This window comes from Furipterus horrens, unplaced genomic scaffold (genome assembly GCF_987537825.1).
Source record: "Furipterus horrens unplaced genomic scaffold, mFurHor1.1.pri manual_scaffold_5, whole genome shotgun sequence".
Classification (NCBI taxonomy): Eukaryota; Metazoa; Chordata; class Mammalia; order Chiroptera; family Furipteridae; genus Furipterus; species Furipterus horrens.
In genome coordinates, this window is record NW_028327175.1 from 24,752,836 (window position 1) to 24,775,146 (window position 22,311).

The 22,311-nt window shown below is 43.0% G+C and overlaps 1 protein-coding gene across 5 annotated transcripts in view; it reads right to left on the minus strand.

Moving 5' to 3' along the window:
* OTULIN (OTU deubiquitinase with linear linkage specificity) overlaps nucleotides 1–19,183 on the minus strand; it is a 31,345-nt gene extending 12,162 nt beyond the window's left edge. For 2 of the 5 annotated variants that reach the window (XM_090276220.1, XM_090276217.1), the window contains exons 1-3: nucleotides 18,978–19,183; nucleotides 9,807–9,883; nucleotides 2,925–3,019 (exon numbers count right to left, since the gene is read on the minus strand). In XM_090276220.1, the coding sequence (XP_090132346.1) occupies nucleotides 2,925–3,019; nucleotides 9,807–9,883; nucleotides 18,978–19,105 (300 nt within the window). In that variant the 5' untranslated portion in view covers nucleotides 19,106–19,183. The remainder of the gene's footprint in view (nucleotides 1–2,924; nucleotides 3,020–9,806; nucleotides 9,884–18,977) is intronic. The other 3 variants (XM_090276219.1, XM_090276218.1, XM_090276221.1) reach the window with 3 other exon arrangements.
* Nucleotides 19,184–22,311: the final 3,128 nt, after the last annotated feature.

A 22,311-nucleotide genomic window follows, 5' to 3' on the forward strand; every position in this document is an offset into this window, starting at 1 on the left:
CACAGGCATACCTCAGAGATATTGCAAGTTCAGTTCCAGACCACCACAATAAAGTGAGTATCTCAAAAAAAGCAAGTCACATGAATATTTTGGTTTCCCAGTGCATATAAATGGTTACACTATACTGTAGTCTATTAAGAGTGCAATAGCACTATGTCTAAAAAATCAATGTCTATACCTTAATTTAAAAAACAAAATTGGTAGTTACAAAATAGTCATGGGGATGTAAAGTACAACATGGGGAATAAGAGGTCTGTCCAGAAGGTATCCAGTCATGTAAGATGAAAAAGAGACATTTTTTGAAGATACAAAATACAAGAAACACAGTCCCCTTCAAAGTAGGCACCTTGGGACCTCACACAGTTCTTCCAATTGCCATCAGCTGCCTTGTTGAATTTTCCTGAATGTCATGGATGGTCTGAAATCTCTTGCCTTTCAAAGGTGATTTTAGTTTTGAGAAAGGCCATAAGTCGCAGGTTGTAAATCTGGGCTGTAACACGGCTGAGTCACCCGGGTGATTTGATGTTTCACCAAAAAACTGCAGGAGACGTGATGCATGATTGGGCATGTTGTTATGATGAAACTGCCAATAACCAACTGCCCATAGCAGTGGCCTTCTGAATCATCTGAATAATTTCCACTGAGGAATGTTCAAGTTTAACGCCAAAATTTAACGCAGATTCATTGTTCTACTTGCTCTGTCATTTTGAATAAGACTGCCACATAGTACACATGCTCACTCAATGGCCTCTACTGCTCCCACTGATTAGTACAGTGAAGTCATCATTGTTCACACATATGCATTCTAGTCCACTCTCTTTGGCTGCCAGGTTACATCAATGTTGCATAAACCATTCTTGTTATATTAACAATGGTTGGACTTTTTCTGGACAGACCTCATATAGTCAATAATATTGTAATAACTATGTATGGTGCCAGCTGGGTACGGGAAATATCGTGAGAAACACTTTGTAAAGTATATGATTGTCTAACTACTATTCTGAACACATGAAACTAATACAAAATAATATTGAATTAAACAGTAACTGAAAATTAAAAAATTTTAAAACTGAATGAAAAAAAAATTGTTGCTAAAAAAATGCTAACCATCATCTGAGCCTGCTGGAAAAATGGCATCAATACAGCGGCTCAATGCAGGGTTGCCACAAAGCTCCAACTTGTAAAAAACGCAACAAACTGAAGCACAATAAAATGACGTATGCCTGTACACTTTAGACACCTGGCCTACTGGTTATCTAGTTTGATACCAGGATGAAGGTTCTTAGAAAATCTATGAATGGCCGATATACATATCCAGCAAATAGCCTCACAAGTCTACATGTTCTTAACCTCTGGCAGGAAATGAGAGTCCCTGACTGCATTGTCTTACAAGGGACTAAGACACGAAGAGCCTACAGTTCCGCCTTGCAGCGAGCAGAGCTGATATTTGCTCTCAGAGCTTGAAAAGTGGCAGCTACACTCTGAATAAGATCAGCCCACCTGGCTGCTGTGGCTCAGTGGATTCAGTGTCGGCCTGAGAGCCAAGTGTCGCTGGTTCGATTCCCAGTCAGGGCACATGACTAGGGTGCACATCAGGTCCCCAGTTGGGGGCGCAAGTGAGAGGGACCCACACAGTGATGTTTCTCTCCCTCTCTTTCTCCTTTCCCCTCTCTCTAAAAATAAATAAACAAACAAACAAACCAACAAATAAAAAAAATTTTTTTAAATGATCAGCCCATTTCTGGGCAGGCCTGGGCAGCTGAGGTGCCTGCTGAAAGATGTGCAATACTTTCTACAAAAACAAACTGAAGAAAAGAATAAACATACTTAAATATTTAAAATCCTAAACAATATAGTTATGAATAAACAATATATTAGAAAATTTCTACCAAATATGATAGATAAATATGTGTACATTCAAATTCATAATGTAAATAAACTCCTGAGAAAGTGAGCAAAGGATATGATGCAGAGTTTACAAGAGGTGGTGAAAATGTTAGATTGAACTGCCATTTTTTTAAATTATTGATTTTAGAGAGAGACATCCATGTGAGAAACATCGATGGATTGCCTCCTGACACGCCCCAATTAGGGACTGAACCCTCAACCCAAGTATATGTCCTGAGTAAGGATCGATTTCGCAATCACTTGGTATACCAGGCAACGCTCCAACCAACTGAAGCACCCTGCCAGGGAAAAACTATCATTTTTGCAGCTCAGAAAGGTTGAATGGTAGCAATTTCGCATGGTTCACAGTACTAAGGAATACTGGATTCAGGGGGCATTCAAGGGCCACCAAGAGGGTGTGCTGCTCAGCGAGCTGTGCATGGGAGTGAGTCAAGGGGTCTGACCAGAGCAATGACCCAGCCCAGTTACAAAAGGACCATGTGAAGGGAATCCCCAATGCCCCACAGCCTTGGAGACTACCTCAGGGTCACCAATCGATGCAACGGCACTGGGAGGGAGCAGCTCCTGGGACACCCTAAATGAAGGGAGGAGCTCCAGATCCCTGTACATAGGAAGTGCAGGAAGACCTAGGCCCTAAGACTGGAGGACATGAAACCAAACCCAGCACGGGGACAGTAGGGGTAGGAAACTTTTTACCTCCCCAGGCCAGAAGGGCAGTCCCAAATGACCCCAAGGGAATGGCTGGCCCAACCTTTAACAGCACAGTCATTTCTGTGATTTTCAAAGAAATCATACTACTGAAAAACTGATGCTGATTCTATTTTAATACTATGATTAGAAAAAAAGTCCCTTATCTTTGGAATCCGTTTCCTCATCTTTAAAATCAGAACACCAGTATTTGCATAGTATAATAGTAGTTTCATAATTAACATCTAAAAATATAAAAGGACACATTAAATAATTACCTATGGTAGACTATTTGAAAGACTTGAAATATGTGCATCTACACATCGTACCTTTTTCATACATGTAGCTTTTTGTGTATTTCCCCTCCATTCCTTTTTGCAGTAGTCCATGATATCCATTTCAGGAGCTACACTTAATCTAGGTTCTGTTAGAGTCAAACAAAAGGGGAGAGGAGGAAATAATGAAACAAGGCATAATCAGAACTGCTTTATGTGGGAATTACTTTCTTACTTTACTCCAAACAAACTCACTATTGCCTACCACCTGATCCAGACTACCACCCTTTTATTTCTAGATAACCACAGAAGTCTCCCAATGGGTCTCCCTTATCTCCACATGGCAACCAAACTGATGCATTTTAGCCTAGGTCAGACAACATCCATCACTCCTGGGTTCCAAGAGCTCCTGGGACTTCCCATCTCAGCTGGAGTAGAATCAATGTCCCTACTATCTACAATGGCCCCGTGCCCGGCCCCTCACGGCCTGTCTGGCCTCAGCTCCCACCACTCCCCCACCTGCAGCCTCCCCTGTACTCCTCCAACACACCTAGCTCTTCCCTAGGTACCTGCTCCCACACTCCACAGAGGTCTCTGCTGCTCACCTCTGACACCCCTATTTCATAATACCACACGCCTTCATGCTATATTCCTCTTACATTGTTTCGTTTTTCTTCTTGGCACTGATCAATACCCACCATATTTCTTTTTCTGTAACCCCTTGCCAGGCCTCACACCCACACACAAACGCAATAAAACATGAGCTCCTTGAGGACAGGGGCTTGTTTTGTTTCCTGGCTGTGTCCTCAGCACTTGCAACTGCTCAGACACAGGTGTCCAGAAATAGGATTTTGGTCAATTAAACATGAAACAGTCTGAGCTATAGGAAAATACATTTAAAAATTTTAATTAGTTTTTCCCATCTCTTATACAAAGAGTTAATACTTCTGTAACAAAACGTATATTAATTGTTTTTATTAATTTATATCCTGCCCCAATCTCCAAAGACCACAAGTTATTAATAAGCTAGAAACTAATGGGGCTCTCAACATTTGCTGAACAACAGACTTCATTTGACTCTAACACACCTCCCCAAAAGTAAAAACACAACTTAGGATCAGACAACTGATATAGTAAGAAAACGGCCTTTAGCTTTTCCTTGTAGTTTGGGGTTTGATTTTGTGGTCTACGCATATGCACGTACACACTTATGTCCATGTGTGTGTTTTAGGAAGAAAGGGAAGTAAATTCTCAGGCGTTTCTTGACTTCCTTTTTAAATTACTGAAGAAGTAAATGCTGTAAAGAAATCAGGTTAGAAACACAGAAGTGCCTCACAGCATATCCACTCCAGAGGAAGCTGTACATAAAAGAGAAATATTATATTCAGCCCAACTCAACAAATATTTACTGCGTGTTAATACACATCAAGCACTGAGCTAGGAATATGAAGGTAGTAAAGACCCAATTCTGTCCTGAATGGGTTTAAAGACGACTGAAGAAGAAAAGACAGCAGACACTCACAAGCCAGGGTGTGATGGGTGCTGAGATGATTGACTAAGAAGCACAAAAGAGGAGCCCCCAAGCCCTTCTTGCAGTTCAGGTAAATGAATTTTTTCAATGTAAAACATTAAAAACTGCCTATTTTTTAAAACCTCATGATGAATCCCTTCATAAAGAAAATAAACCTTGTATGGAAAAGGGGAAATAACACATATACAGACAATATAGATGCACTTATCTGTGGCATTAAGTCAGGATTGGCTTAAAAGTAAACCAGACCCCTGAACCACTATACAGAGACCACAAATGCCAATGCTACACAGCCAATCTTTAAATAAAGATGTATCATTACTGAAATTCAAGAAACATTTTTTGAGAGTCTGTTTAGTAGACAGAAGAGTTGTCTTGTATCTGCCTTTCCATTCACCTCCCTCCAAACCACGAGGAACTGCTAAGGTCAGTCAACGGCATTTACTGCCATGTTCTCCCACCAGGCAGAGCATGCTTCCTGCTCAGGAGGGGCCTCCCCGAAAGAAAGTCCACTCTTCCTGCTCTCCCAGCTCGCAGTCCTCATTCCTACACCAGCTAAGATAAGACCTGGCCTCAGGGCTGAGGGAGGAGACAGGGCGCCTCAGCCCGCAGGCAGCCAGCCCCAGGCAACAACCCTGTGCTGAGTCAGATGCAGGGGCAGTGTGGGTGTGGGAAGGGGGTACGCTCTGCATCGCTGCAGCATCAAAGAGTACTTTCCTCCCCATTCTACCACTCTTTTTTGAGAGGAGGGCTCCCACAGCCACTGCATGCCATCCTCTAGGCCAGGGCTGGAGGTGCAGGAGCAACTTAGAGTGTCCAACAGCTCCCTTCTTTGTTTAATTGCAAACTTATTATAAAATATCAGGGAAGAACATTTTTAATGAGAAAATGTTGGGGGTACTGGTGCTGAAAAACAGAGTGGTAACCAAGAGATGAAATAAACAAAAGGTCTGGTCCTCAACCATGTGGTGACAAAGACAAGGATCAGACCCTTTGAAGATGGGAAATTAAAGATGAACCCCTCCAGAAAGCTGAGACTCAACAATAAACCGTGAAAGAAGACCAGGTAAAACTGGGAGGAAAGGGCAAGAATTGCAAACCTTTTCTATCATAAGCCAAACAGAAAATAACCTAGGCTTTGGGGGGCCACAAAGTTTCTGTCACAAATACTGAACTTTACCATGCATGAAAGCCACCATGGACAATATGTAAACTAAGATCTAATAAAACTTTATTTACAAAACCAGGTGGCACATCAAATTTGGCTAGGAGCTGTACTATGCTGACCTCTGCAAAGTGAAAAAAACATTTTCATTACCAAAGAGAGAACTTAGGAAAACTTTTTCTCTTGACCTGGGCTCTAACAGGGAGAGCGGAAACCTCCCCTGAGAATTCATACCCACAGGCTGGCTCTCACACACGAACAGGGCGTGAATTCAGACTAGCCACAAAACCCTAAAAACACAAGTCCAGAAATTCACATAAAGTGGCCCAAGGGATGTGACCTCTGGGTGCATGGCAAATACAAGGCCAAATTCACTCGCACTCAAGCCAAGTTGCACAAACTACACAGATATGCAAGAGCTGAGCTTATAATCCAAACTTTGAAGAAACAAGAAATAAGCAAAAGATATTATAGCAATTGGCATAGACATGCCAGTATTTTCAGAAAATGGAATTAGCTGACCTGGACAAGTATGTTTAAAATGCTTAAAGAAATAAAAACATATTAAAAACATGAGCAAAAAACAAACTATCAAAAATGACCAGGAAAATTTGGGGAGGGGGGTACAGAACTTTTCCAGAAAAGAAAAATAGAACTGAATAAACTGTCCAGAATGCAACAAAGCCTACAAGATAAAAAATATACTCAAAAGCATATGTAACTGGAGCCTCAGGTGACTGAATGAGGGCTGGACAACATCTAATAAAGAAATTTTCAAATAAACACAGCTTTCCACCCACAGACCCATACAGAGGCACTTCCAAAGGATGTGATTTCAGGAAGGCAATGAATGAACCCAGAGGGCTGAGATGCAAGAATGAATATAAATGGGTCTGTTTTAATCTCAAACTAGTACTGGAAGTGACAAGGCCCACTGAAAAGCTAGATCGCCTGCATAGGGCTATTATGCAAGACAGAAAGGAATCACAACAGAGCCTTTGGAGTGAAAAACAAAGTGGGAGGTCTCTGCAAATGTAGCAGGAATATCCAACAGCCAGAGAAGACTTCCTCCTCAGGAATATGGCTAACAAGGACTCCACAACAGAACTGAATTTTGTGCAACCACAGCAATGGAAACCAAGCATCCTCTGACGTTTTACGGAGGACCAGAACAGTGCAGTGCAGGAACACACTTGACTGATCGTGACAAAGAACATTTCCTATGGCCACCAGTGAAGAGTTCTAACTTCTTGTTGATGAAGACTTGAAAATTATCAACAAAACCTCACTTTATATTATTCCTTCCTAATTATACGTATGGTAATACTTTTTGTTAACCATAATGTAAACAAAAGCTAGTTCTCAAAACGAACCAGTAGAACACACAAATTACAGTTAATAAGAGAGAAAAGGCCAACTTGTGCATCATCCATGCCGTGTCCCTACATTGAAGCATTCCCCATCCTGCTCCTGCACAAGCCTAGCCAGGGTAGCCGGAGAAGTAAGGAGGCACCTCACATAGAACCCTGCCAGCTGTGCCCACAGCGGAGGAGGCCAGGATGTACTGCCGCACCTCAGCAACGATGATGCATCAAAGGGCTCTGGTTGGGGTGAGAAGAGCAGGCGTGACTGAGCAGAAACGTGGACACAAAATCATGACTCGATGAGAGAGTTAGTGCTATCAATCCCATGACCATCCTTTCTTACAAGTCAATCAAATTCACATGGCTGTATGATGCAAAGACATGTTTCTCAATAAGTCCTCCCATTTGATGAAAACTGCACTGCAAATCCAGACTCTCCCTCCAGAAATGTAAGGAAATCAAGAACTGAGAGAGGGCAGTGTCAAGAGATTAAACAAATGAGCATAGATATGAATTGACATGAATGTAAAGATCACAGGGAAAATATTAATACTTTCATTAAAATGATAAAAACCTCAGGGAACAGTATTCACCAAACAGACTTGAGCAAAATGAATAATCACTTGCATTAAGGCTATTTGCATGTTTCCCAGGAAGTATATCTTAATATTTTATGAGAATGGATATACCGATTTAACAGCATTTTCTATTACAAACTGTAAGAACTCTAGAGGGGACTCCGGCCTAGACAGACACGCTGTGTCTCCCTCCACAACTAAGAAGGAATACAACTACCTCAAAACTAGAGACAACCAGAAGTTCCAGAAAATCGAGCTGTATGGAAGTCCAACAAACAAAGACATAAAGAAGAAATACTCAGCCAGACAGGTTGGAGTGGCAGAGCCAGGGCAGAGAGGATGCGGTGTGGTGGTGGTAGCAGCAGCAGCGGCGGCGGCAGCAGGCCGGCGGAAAGCGCAGTCACGTGTTTTAAAAAGTTGGGAGGGACACCTAGGTAGCACTCCCAGCACCAGACCAGACCATGCAGCTCATGGTCCCAGCGCCAGGGAAAATAAAGCCTCAGTGCTTCTGACTGTGCATACCAGTGGGGGTTGGGGAGGAGGAAGAAACTGCTGGTCTCTCAGAAGAGTCCACTTGTTTAAAGGGCCCCCACGGTCCTAGAAGGTCCATAGACCCATCCACTCTGGGAAGGATGGCCAGGGCAACAGCTAAAGAGGTGCTAGTCCCATTCAAGAGTGGGAGAAGTGCCTGGAAAAGGGGTGAGTGCTGAGCAAGTGGCATTGTTCCCTCTCAGACCCCTCCCCAACATACAGCACCACAATGTGGTGAAACAGGTGACCCTGTACTGATGAATCCCTAAGGCTCTACCTCTTACAACGTAACAGGAATGATAGCTCTACCTAAGACACAGAGGCAAACAAATACAGGAGCCTGTCAAGATGAGGAGACAGAGAAGTATGGCCCAAAAGGGGGAACAGATCAAGGTTCTAGTGGGAGACTAAGTGACGAGGAAACAGCCAACCTAACAGACTCAAGTCCCCAAAGCTAAAAAAAAAAATCCCAAGACTCCTCCTGCTCCCTGACCCCCACATTCAAGCAGCCACCACTGCTACTGACTAGGTACTTAAATAATAGCTTCCTAAAGGGTCTCTAGATGCAGAGTTCCAAACACTGGTGATAAAGATGCTCACAGGCTTGACAGATATGCTTAAGTAAGGCAAACGCATAAGGGAAGAAGTGAAGGCTATGCTAAGTGAAATGAAGGAAAATCCACATAAAACCAATGGTGAAGGGAAGGAAACCGGGGTTCAAATCAATGATTTGGAACATAAGAAAGAATAAAAACAGTCAACCAGTACAGAATGAGGAAACAAGAACTGAAAAAAATGAGAAGAGGCTTAGGAACCTCTGGGACAACTTTAAACGTGCCAACACCTGAACCATAGGGGTGCCAGAAGAAGAGGAAGAACAAAAAATTGAAAGCTTATGTGAGAAAATAATGAAGGAAAACTCCCCAAATTTGGTGAAGGAAATAGACATACAAGTCCAGGAAGCACAGAAAGTCCCAAACAAGCTAGACCCAAAAAGGACCACACCAAGACACATTATAATTAAAATGCCAAAGGTTAAAGAAAAACAGAAAATCTTAAAAGCAACAAAAGAACAGAGTTGCCTACAAAGGGGTGCCTATAAGGCTGTCAGCTGATTTCTCAAAAGAAATTTTTCAGGCAAGAAGGGGCTGGCAAGAAGTATTCAATGTGATGAAAAGCAAGGACTTACAACCAAGATTGCTCTATCCAGCAGAGCTATCATTTCGAATGGACGGGTAGATAAAGTGTTTCCCAGACAAGGTAAAGCTAAAGGAGTTCATCATCACCAAGCTATTATTACATGAAATGTCAAAGGAACTTAACTTAAGAAAAAGAAGATCAAAATTATGAACATAAAAATGACAACAAACTCACAGCTATCAACAACTGAATCTAAAAAATAAGAACAAAATCCAAATAAGCAAACCAGAATAGGAACAGAATCATAGGTATGGGGATCATTTGGAGGGTTATAAGCTGGGAGGGGGAAAGGGGAGAAATGGGGAAATGGTGCAGGGACTTAGAAGCATAATCAGTTGGTACAAAATAGATAGGGGGAAGCTAAGAATAATTATGAAAGGGCGAAGCCAAGGAACTTATATGCATGACCCATGGACATGAACTAAGGGGGAGTGGGATTGCTGGAGGGAAGAAGGGTACTGAGCAGAGGGGAGCAAAGGAAAAAAAAATTGGGACTACGGTAACAACATAATCAATAAAATATACTTAAAAAAAAGAACACTATAAATAAAATAATTCCAAACATACCTGGTAACCCTCTTTCATGTATAAGTAATTCTTTCTCCTTTTCTATTTCATCCGCAGCACGATACATGTCCTCCTCGCTGAAATCATACCAAACAAGACATTTCAAAAATGTGTTGCACTGACATTTTCCCTCTTATCACAATATGCAGGTGCTTAAAAAACTGACGACACACTTCAAGTTTAATTTTTTTCATATTACATCATGACAATCTGATAAAATATAGGTCCTGCATCTTAGATGCTCATCTTAGATTCCACTTCAGAGCGTCTTACTTTAAATAAGACCTTTTACATCACTCCATTTGCTAGCTGGCTCTGAGGTCATTTTAATTGTAATATCTATGAATGCCTCATTTATATATGTAAGCATCTTAGCATGTCTTATCAATGAAGCACTGTCATGATTCTATCAAGTTTCAAGAACAGATATAGTGCTATTAAAAGTATTAATACAGGAATGCAGACCAATGGTCCACTTTAATGCCTGAAGCAACTTTTACAATAGCTGCTCTAATAACAATAGGTAAGCATCAATTATTACAAGTCCCCAAAGCTAAAAAAAAAAAAAAAAAAAAAAATCCCAAGACTCCTCCTGCTCCCTGACCCCCACATTCAAGCAGCCACTGATGTCTGCTGAGCACATCCCTACCGTCCCACATACTTTTACTGCTACCACTGCTACTGACTAGGCACTTAAATAATAGCTTCCTAAAGGGTCTCCCGTCTCACTTAGTGAACTAACAAGAACCTATTAAGTACCAGAAAGGGAGAAAACTACACTGGGTGCTAGATAAGCATGAAGAACAGGACTTCTGGTTTTAGGATGCCTTCTCTCCCCTCAACATACACCGCAACATGACGATAATGGGAAACAAAAACACTGTCTTTGCTGAAACCACAACACATGTGAAAGTCCAAAATTGGACAAAGGAGTAGTAAGTAAATGACGGAGGACGGGGAAGCCTCACTGCCTAGAGAAAGGCATCTGCTGAAGGGAAGACCTGTAAGTCCTGCAGATCCGCAGAAAGGCTTAGGAAGTGGAGGTGCCAATTACTGCCGAAGGTATGGGAGACATCAGAGCTGAAAACAAGGAAACTGGCTGATGTAAACACAGGAGTACAGAAATCCCTCTCTATATCACAGTTCACTTATCGCGGCCTTACTGTATCGCAGGATTTGTTAAAATATTATACTTAATTATTTATCGCAGATTTTTTGCTATATCACGAGATTTTGCGGTACTCTATACATATGTTGTTAAAGTTACGTAGGTTTAAGAGTGTAGAATATGTTTAAGAACATAAGTAGTGTTTATAAAAGTGTGAAAAAGGTTAATAAGGGAGTGGGAAAGGTTATAAGGGACTGGGAATGGTTTATAAGTGTGTGGGAAGGGTTTCTAAAGCCTTAAAACATATATAAATACTAAAATAAATGTAAGGTTCCTACTTCTCAGATTTTCATCTATCACGGGGGGGTTCTAGAATGTAATTCCCATGATAAGTGAGAAAATACTGTAATCAGATCCTCAATCCCTTACACTCCCTCCCAATGACAGCACACCCCCATCCTTACACAAGACGGGGCTCCAGGCACAACGGAGCACAGGAAGGAGTTAATAAGATCAATAAACAAAAAGGAATTAAATGAATGACTGAAATACACTCATCCCCAATTCCCTTAGCTCCTCCCAACCCCACTCCATTCCTTGTCTATGGCCTAGTACAGCTGGGGAAGAGAGGAAGGGGTGAGAGACAGATAAAAAAGGGGAGCTGAGAGAGGTGGGGAATCTAACATACCTGCCTCTCCCCACCCCACTGAAACCCTTCAATGCCTCCCAAATGAGCAAGAAAGTCTAAACTGTAGACCTAATCCACCAGTCTAGCTAGTATTCCATGACTTCCCTACACATGCCCGCACAAGTCCAAGGCTTCACAGCCCTGAGCTTCCAGACCTGTAATTGGCTCTGCCTATTCCCTCTGCCTGAGGGGCACAGGGCCTGACACGTCAGGACACGAGCTATGTGGTGACCCTGCTGTAGAGTGCCATGGCTGGAGCGCGAACCGCAGGATAGGTCAGGGTTTACTCACACCTCACTCCAGCCCTCATTAGCTGTATGTATGACCATGAGCTAACGTAACTACACCTCTCAGCACCTATACTTAACCACTGTAGAGGACAGTAAGGGTACCCACCTCAAAAGACCGCGGTGAGAAGAGACATATGTAAAATACGTAGCACTCAAAAAAGTTAGCTCTTCCTATGAATTCTCATACAATACCCACAGGTGCAAAATATTAATAAACCATTTGCCCAATGATAATTTCTTATCCCTCTTTTCTCTCTAAAATAAAGGTAATGGTGTATGTGTGCCTACTTTTTTAATGTTCTGGGGTTGAGGGGTCATATTAGGGAAAAGGTACTTTCCATGTACTCTGGCTCCAGTCAGGTTTCAAGTAAAAGGTGTGAGGTCACCCATGGAGCCAGTGCCAGAGCTCAAAGCAAACAGAAACCAGATTCGCAGACTATACATCAAACACCTAAAATAAAAAGTGACTAAATGTGTTAGTTGTTCGTTTGCTAATTTAATGACATCTTTCAGCCACCCTCCTAGCTTTATCAAATATGAGAGAAATTCTTATCCTATAAAACAGACATTCAAGTGAGTCACTTCAAAATATTATTAGAAACATGTCTTTGGGCAAATACTTCCCTACTCTAAGTCTCAGTTTGCTCATCTTCAAAATGGAAGACTGAACAAGGTCTATATGGTCTATATCGGTGATTCTCAAAATCTTATGGCGCACATAAACTATTAACTAAAAATCTGTGGCACACCAAAAAATATATTTTTTGCTGATCTGACAAAAAATAGACATAATTTTGATTCATTCACACTGGACAGCTATTATTATGTTAGCTGTTGTCTTTTTTTTTTTTTTTTTAATAATCTAAGGGGAAGAGGTCAGTGCCCCTGACTAAATAGTCAGGTATTGAGTGTTTTAAAATTCTTGTGACACACTGGTTGAAAATCGCTGATTACATGATTCCTCTTCCAGTTCTTACTTCTAAAAGAATAGGAGTCTATTTGTCATTAAACATTCTACCTCAGGTGAATTCTGTGGCTATACTGCATGCACAAAATAATCAGTGCAATCGTAACACCAGTGCCCAGATGGAGTTCTCTAAACAAACATTTCTCAGTACAGCCACAAATATAAATTCCCACAAAGGCCAACAGGAGAGGAACGGAAAGAAATCAAAGGGAAGACAGAAACAGAAAGTGAGATTACCAGCAATTTAAAAAGCAGCGTTCATGATATACAAAAGAAGCAAAGCAGAAATTGGTGATTGGGTCCCAGAGTATATTAGATTACTTTAGCCACAACTAGATTTCATTCAGATCTTGTGCACAAATGTTTGCTAACTTCCAAGGCCACCAAAAAAAATTGTACTACGGCCTTTAAAGTCCACCTAAAGAATTATTCTAAAGCTGTCTTCCCTTGGAGAGAAAATAAATTTTAAGTTTTAGCAATAAAGCTGAAATCAATATGGTCAGAAAAGGAGACAGTTTACAGACAAAATGAGATAGTCATCCAACAGAAAACCAACTGGAAAGAAAAAGAGAGATGTGTGAGAGCAAGAAAAACTAATTTTATTTAAGAAAATATGTCACTCAATAAACTTTTGCTTTAACTTTTCATTTTTTTAACCCTCACCCAAGGATGTATTTATTGATTTTTTTGAGAGAGAGAGAGAGAGAGAGAAACATCAATCAGTTGCCTCTTGCAAGTGCCCTGACCAGGGATCGAACCTGAAATCTAGGTATGTGCTCTGACCTCAGATTAAGCCCACAACTTTTCGGTGTATGGAACAATGCTCCAACCAACTGAGCCACCCAGCCAAGTCTGCTTTAACTTTTTTAAGCATCAAAATATTAAAGCTGAAAAAACAACAAAATAAAATTATATTTAAAACTGTGAATCTGAAATAGCTACAGGTTTGAATTTTTGTTATGGGGAAGGAAAACAGTGAAACAATGATGGGAAAGGGATATTAGATGATAAGATAAAACATTACGGTTTCAGATGTTTGGCACTCTCTCGTAAGTGCCAAGTTGGGTGGGGGTAGGGAAAGCCCATCATTTGGCACAAAAGAGGTCACTGAAGCCCATAGATTTAAATTATCACCACAGCCAAGTTTTCTCCTAGAAAACATACAGATACCCAGAAAAGTAGCAGAGAAAGTAAGACAAAGTCATAAATATGACTTGATTTCTTGGGGACCATGTCATGGGAATCATACTCAATTAATTATACTGTCAGATTAAATTTTAAAACCAAAATGTTAGAAACCCTCCTTAGAAAATTATTAGTTTAGCAACATAATGTTATGTTAAAGTGTGTATATTCAGGATCCCATTTTCTCTTACGCTAGAGGTAGCATATTTTATTCTTAATATTAAGGCAATACATATCACTCAGTAAATAACAGGACACTGCATTATTTTTTATTTTTAATTGATTTGAGAAAGAGAAAGAAACACTGTTGTTCCACTTATTTATGCATTCATGGGTTGCTTCTTGTATGTGCCCTGACCAGAGCTCGAACCTCCAACTTTGGCATATTGGGACAACGCTCTAATCAATTAAGCTACTCGACCAAGGCAATGTTACATTTTAAATTATAACCTTCCTCTTGCTCTATTCAAAGACCTGCATAATAGTAAATTGTTGAAAACTTAATTTAAAAGTGCTTTCTACATATAGACAAAACTACACTATAAGCTAAAAACATAGAGCTCACTGAAGAAGACATTTCTGTGAAGCCAATTTTTCAATTTGATACAAGATGTAATGTGAAAAAAAGTCAATGCTGCAAAGCTAACAAGACAGCATTTTAATCACTCACCATTATGAACATTTGCACCAACTTCCCTTTACTTGTCTAAAAAAAATTAAAGTGCATATGACTTTGTTCAGTTCTTTGGACTTGAACACTGCAGTTCATGCTTAACTTGGCGCTGTCCTACGAGATTAATGGCCCAGGCAGTGTTGATGAGACAGTGTCAACCACTGTGACACCGATGTACCTTCCCACACAGGAAAAGCAAAGACCACTCAACCCAGCCTTTCTCCACCGCTTACCGGTTCTAGAGACGGTTGAACAACACATCAAGTGCAGGAAAGTACCAGCACCCAGGCCAAAATTCCACCTCCCTTCTGCAACTGGACTTTCCATGACTGGCTCATCCTACTCCACGTGACTTCCAGAGGTTTGCGGGACAACCCAGAACCCTCAACAGTGAAGTTTCTGAGACATCCAAGCTCTAACCCCTGAAGCAGGCTCTACATCCAAGCTGGGGTAGGAGCTGGAGGGAGTAGCTGTTACTCCATCAAACATAGATCCCAGGAGCTCCTGAAGTGTGAGGTGGGTGGAAAAACACACTGGCACAATAGTGTATTTAGCAACACCCAAGAACAATGGTCTAACAATTTGTTTTTCACAGACCTTTTGAGAATCCACAGCTTTCATCAGAACCTTGGCCCAGAAACACATAAGTACACATAAAATTTTGCCTTCAATTTCAGACATGCTCCCCCTACCCACCCACAGTCAGCCTATAGACCTGATTCAAACCCTGTGCACCATCAGGCAGACAAGAGTAGTTTCACTTCTCAGTATCCTAAGCATGTCTGGACTGGCTACCAATCGTGTCTCAGGACCATCTCCGTCCTCAAGGTCTATAGTATGGATTAGCTTAGCTAAGAGCAAGAAGTGGACATAGCATTAGTTTCAAATGTAGGAGTGGGGTGAGCAGGGGATAAAGTGTAAAAGACCTGCTGATATAAGCAATGAGGAAGCTACAAAAAAGTCAACCAAATCTGGTCTGACCTAAGACATCTTTAAATGGGACCCTAGGTTAACTTGTGAGCCATCCTCGGGGCTTGTGGGCAGGGGTTGGGAGGGCTGCCAGTTAACCGCAGCTCTCAAATGTGCTAAGAAGTAAAGAAAGGAAAGAAGGAAGGGGTAGAGGGATGGAGGGAAGATACAGAAAGTAGCTTATCCATGTGGTTTTTAAGTCATTTTTCTCCCTTGTGAAATAGTGAGCTTGGTCCAAAGCAGCGATATTCAGCCTCTTTCTTCTCATGGCACAGGTGACCTAATTACTAAAATTCTGCGGCACACCAAAAAATATATTTTTTGCTGATCTGACCAAAAAATAGGTATAACTTTGATTCAGTCACACTGGATGGCTTTTGTGTTGGCTGTTATTTTTTTTTTATTATTTGGCAATTGAAGAGGAAAGAGATTGGTGCCCCTAAGTAGTCAGTTATTGCTTGTTTATGTTTTTTGTTGTTGTTTTTAATCCTCACCTAAAGATATTTTTTATTACTGATTTTAGAGAGAAAGGAAGGCAGGAAGGGAGAAAAAGGGAGAGGGAGGTGGGGAGGGAGAGAGAGAGAAAAACATCGATGGATTTCCTCCTGCATGCACCCAGACTAGGGATCAAACCCCCAGCCTAGGTATGTGCCCTGACCAGGAATCAAACCCGAAACCTTCTGGTGTACCGGACGATGTTCAAACCAACTGAGCCACCCAGCCAGGGCAGGTATTACATGTTATAAGACTTCTTGCAGCACACTGGTTGAAAATCACTAGCCTAAAGGAATCCATATCTTACAGTACCGCCTAGGAAATGATCCATCCCTTCCCATACCCATCACTGCACCCTTCAAAGAGTCACAGCCCAAACGGTCAATGTCTATAAAGTCGGGCTATGGTTTGTACTCGTAATTACCAAATGTGTTAAAAATGACTGCAGAGTATCTCATCTGCAGGTTAATGGTGTTTCATATATCCAGGTGCAAATATTTTACTCCATTCCTCTGCGGGGCAAACCCAATTCTGGGGGTGAGAAGAACAGACTTGGCTCCAATGACAGAAAAACACAGTTTAAAAATAATTTTAGGGTGTAACTCAGGCATTACACTATTTATTTAAATCTACACCCAACTATTAGGCTGCATTTTTCAACACGTAAGAACTGATGTGCACAGGTTATAATGCAAGTTATAGCTATAAAATAAGCAGTTTATATGATGCAGTACAGTTTCTCCAGCCCTTAAGAAAATATCACAGTGACGAGAAATAGCCTTATTGCCCAAATAATAGGCAAGGAGGCTCAAAATGTAAGATGTGAGGTTCAGAATTTGTTGACACCTGCAGTAACCTTTACCTCCTTTCCCTTATATGAGAGTTAATGGAGAATAAGATCATCAGAGACAACAAAAGCAGGGAAGAAATTAAGCTCTAAATAAACTGCAAACTGAAACATCTATTCCAGGAAACAAAAATCTTTAAGTTTGCTGTCACAAATCATGTCCCTCTGCCTGCTTTGCTGAGGAAGCCAGAAAGAGATAGAAGGAGGTTCCCACCCAAGCATCAGGGAACTTGGCCCTGAAACCTACTCCATGTGTCTCCCTGGTCAAACTGTACCTATCCACCTGCCAATTCAGTTTTGTGATGTGTAAAATGACAAATCTAGGCCGGTTTTTTAGATTCTTTTAGGCTCTAAGTCTATATAATTGTACCGATGGTAGCCAGAAGAGGCCACAAAACCCTTACATCAGGAAGGAATGCTCCTTCCGCACCATGACCCATTCCCCCAGGTGCTCAAACTCTGGAAACCTCGCCCAGCAGGAAAAGTTGCCGAACAACTATTCCTACTTTGAGAAACATTACCCGGCTTCATAGTTTCTGCATCACCCGAGGGGCATGAAACTCTGCTCAGGTGGAGGCTGAGCAGTAACATCCCAGGGCCAGGGCCCTCGGGTGGGGGTAGAAGTGAAGTAAGAGCAGTTAGGCCCTGGCTTGGGCGGTGCAGGGGGAGGGGAAGAGGCAGAAGGTGCTCCCCCTACTGTACAGGCTGCAGTCTGAGGTAAGTCTCCAACTTGGGGAGCAAAACTGGAGCCACAGGTCATACCAGCTCATACATGGGCCTGCTCAGTGGTTTCAATTAAAATATAAAATAAATTGCTACTATTTAAAAATTTGGACATTCCATACAAAAGTCAAGATAGCTGGATTTTTTTTAAATACAGAAAAGCCAGCTACTAGAGGATGAAACTTAGCAGGCCTAACCTGAACAGAGATGCGCCCTGCTTTCCAGGAACATCCATCCAACTTGACTCAGGTTACCTGCCTCACTCCTGGGGGCAGGATTTGAGACCCTCTACTCTAAATACTTCCCAGTGGCCATTAAGTGTGGATAATTACATCCCTTTGGGTGCTCAATAAGAAAATGTTGTAGCCCATAGTAAAGAAGCACACAAAGGAGTTATAATAGACTCTGCCTAGCAGATGTGCAAAGGACCCCTTTTAAAGAAATATAAAGCTAAAAAAAAAGAATATTTAAACACACCTTACAATTCAACTTTCCAGCCAATTAAGCTATCTATCAAAGTGGTTATCTGAGTGCTTTCCTCAATTTTGAAACTCAAAGGCATTTGTATGTGCTTAGCACTTGGAAAGTGTAGCAGTTTCAGCCTTCAAGTTTATATTCCGCTTCCACACCCACCCGCTTGCAGAAACTCTAAAGGCTTCCGATCTCTGCCGCCTTCTTCACAGTTCTGTAAGGAACTGATCTAACCAGCATGGCCTTCCGTATTTAACAATAAAGGGGGAGACAGGGTATCTGGTTAAGCCGTTAACAAGCAAAACAGAATTGGGTCAGACTCCGTCCAAAATCTATCCAACAGGCGGGACGCTCAGCAAGCAGCGACTTGCCTTCCAAAAACACACGTGTCGCGTGGCTCAATTTTCCAACCTCATTGAAGGGAAAAGCCACTGGACGTTAGTTGTAATACGTTTCTCGGGTTTGCTTCCCAAGTTTCCGGAGCTTTCATTAACTTTAAAGCTATAAAATAGCCCAGAAAGTGGGGAAGAGGTACTAGGTGACCATAACTGTGAGAGGGACCCTCGGGAAAAACAGCTGTACTTGGGCACTGGACACAAGCGTCTTTAAACTCCTCTGTATCACCGACTACCTTACTTAGAATCGAGGGTACAAAGGACCCTCAGCGGCCACTCCCTAGCCCACCCCATGCCTACGCTTCCAGAGGGGACCGAGTCTGGCGCCCTCTGCCACCCCCGCAGCGCTCCGCAACTCACTGCTCCACCTGGCCCCGCACCGCAGCTCTGGCGAGGCCCGGAGACGCGGCCCCCGCCTCCCGTGCCGCCTTCTCGGCACAGCTTGCGCCTGGCCACGCTCCAGGCTGAGGCATGGTCCCCCGACTCATGGGGCCGCCCGCGACGGCAGGTCAGCACCTCCGAGCGATCCACGGTCCCTCCTATCAGGGCGCGCGGCCGTGGCAGCCGCCGCCGGCCCGCCACCGGCTTCCGAGAGTGCACGGAGCGCTTCCGTGCGCGTCACGGCTGCCCGCCCCGCAACCTTTGACCCTCACCAAGGGGGCGTGGCCGGCGAGGGCGGGGTGATCTGGGACAGAGCTTGCTCTTGCGCCTGCGCCGACTGAGCTGTGGCAGTAAAGACGTCTGGCGCGCCTAGGTCAGTGTGCATGGTCCGCGCCCCTGAGCTATCATTTTGCTCTGTGTTCGCGGTCTTCGCTCCTGAATGTCCTCAACGTTGCGGGCATCCTGGAGTGTTAGAGGACAGAAAGGACTGGATCTGCGGCGGGATGCGTGAAGGGTACTAACGTGTTTGGCCACCATGCAGTGTCACTGGGCTTCTGAGTGCCCCTCAACGCCGACCTGGGTTTCCTCAACTATAAAGAGAGGAATGTGGGCAGATGGAGTGATGCTGCGCTGGCCTGGCTCTCCCTGTCATGACCCGCCTCTCCCCTCCCCTACCCAAGCAAGCCCGGAGGGCTTTGGCCTTTGGTGGGGCGTCAGGCTTGCTGTCCTTGGGCTGGGAGCTTTGGTTCCGCCCCTCCATGAGGGCGGGAAGGGCAGACCTGTTCCACGGGTCTGGAGCAAACACAGCAGGGTGTGTTCTTGACTGTACTCTTTCAAATGGAAGTTTTGATTTAAGAGGAACAAGAGCAAAGGAAAAATATTAACAGACTTCGAAGATCCGAAAGTGAAGTGTTTCATCTCTGGGAAGGGACTAGAGAGGCAGCCTCTAAAGATGAGTGTAAGGGCCCTCACCAAGCAAGCAGTGCAGGACCAGGGTATAGAAGGAGGGAAGGGCATGACAATTGAGAAACCTGCAGGTATTCAAGGCATAACGGGTAGGGCCCAGGGGATTTTATTGGAAGATGAAACTGGAAGAAGGATATTAGAGACCAGAACATGAAAAGCCACCTTAGGCTAACTAGGGAGCTTGTGTTTGATATCATTTTGGAAGATCACTTTGCAATTAGAGAAAAGATTGGAAAAAGGCAAGACTGGGCGAGCAGCTTAGGAAGACTAAGTGGTAGTGGGCACCAAAGGGAGAAGCTGGATGGAAAGAGTATTTGCGTTTTGAGGCAAAGAACTTTGGGTGTTTTTACCTTTAATTTTACTTGAAACAGTAATAAATGCCCGTGCTTAAAAAATCAGAGCAAAGGAAAGAACATATGAATGATATTTCTTATGGATATTAAAGGTATGGGATTATATTGGGTTGAATAGTGTCCCGCAAAAGTCATAGCCACCTGAAACCTCAATGTGACCTTGTTTGGAAATAGGGTCTTTGCAAATTTAATTCATTAAGATGATGTAATGCTGGATTGGTCTGGGCCCTAAATCTAATGACTGGTGTCATGTCTGGAGAGATATATAGACCCAGAGGGAATGATAGAAGCAGAGATTGGAGTGAGGTAGCTACAAGCCAAGAAATACTGTTACAGAACCCCTGGGCTGCTCCAATTGAAAACAAACCCGCGGGCTCTTTAGTTAGGGGCCCGATTGCCCAACGCCAGAATTATAACTCTCAATACCAGAGTTTAGTGAAAAGAAAAAGAATTGTTTATTTAACAGTTATATAGATTTAGTTATTTGCGGATTTCTGTTGTTAAGTCTTATATTCTTTAAAACACCCATAAACACATATCCTTGCCTCCCCCTACCAAACCAGGCTAGTTTTAGAAAAGTCAGAGAAACCCTTTCCCTACTTTCCCAACACAGTTCAGCTTTACCAGTAGCTGCCAATCATTGAATCCTGATTGGGGAGACCTCGTCTGTGTTATCGGGTCCAGCAGCTTTTAATCCAGAACCTCGTGGATTCTCAGCCTCCTTGTAAACTGCAGTTAGTCCTTTTGTAATCCACATGGTCAGTCTGTTCCTTTTCAAAGCAGCAAGGTATGTCCCTTCCTTAAAACTGCATTGTCAGTCCCAGTTAAAATCACATGTCAGCCTCAGCCTCAGTCAAATCTGCACAGTCAGCCTCAGCCTTAGTCCAGTCCGCACAGTCAGCCTGGCTAAAATGTCTGCCACTTATTTTTAAATCCCTGACTGGGTCCTCTGATGCAGTGGGTGCGGTAACCAGTTCTGACCATTCACAGAACCTCACGCAGTCGATCGGCAGCCGTCCGTCTCGAGAGACGATGGTGTAGCTTCTTAAGAGTCTATCTGCACCGCCGAGAATGGCTGTGCAGTCCGACTCGGGAGTGACACGGTATCTGTCTCCTCCCGTGTTGAATCGACATCTTGCGATGACGCTGGAGTGTCCTCTCCAGTGAAGCTGAAGCTACAGAGCCTGGGCAGGGTGATATGGAGGGTCTGCTGTTGCCCATGCAGCACACCCCCCCTCTCTTCGCAGCTGAAGGGTCCAAGGGAAAGACGGAGTCTATACAGCTTGGCTTCAGGTGCGCCGCAGGAGTTGCCGGTGTTGACTACAACGTCAAACCACCTTAGGGACTCCGGCTCCGGATTTTCTGTCGGGGTTTACTCCCTTAGCCTTTCCCCTGAAGAGGTATGCCGCAAGGCAGCGGAGGTTTTTTAGAGTCAGAGTTTTCCTTCTCTGATGTGCCCTGACTGGAAGATCGAACCAGCGACACTTAGCTCGCAGGCCGAAGCTCAATCCACTCACGCAGTATCTGTGTACTTTCTGCATACCTTCCCCTGGTCCAAGACCCCTCCCATCTACCTGAGGCTTTGGATGCATTAAAGCCATTTTGCATAAAAAAGACACTAGCCACCAGCCTCAGGCACGTGGAGGCATTCTAAAAGCTGCTTCCTTCTCCCCATCCCCCAGCCGCAAACTCTGGGGATTTTTGGACTCCCCTGTTTCTGTAACAATACCAGGAGCCAGTAGAAGCTAGGAAAAGGCAAGGAAAGTTTATTCCAAAGAGCCTTTAAGTTTATTTCAATGAAACACAGCCCTGCTGATAACTTGATTTCAGATATCTAGTCTCCAGAACTGAAAGAGTAAATTTCTGTTGTACTAAGCCACTCAGTTTGTAGTACTTTGCGATAGCTATCCTAGTAAACTAATATAGGGATCAAGATGAAGAATTATAAAGTGCTATTAGGCTGAATTTATAACTCCTCTCATCCAGCCAAGAGT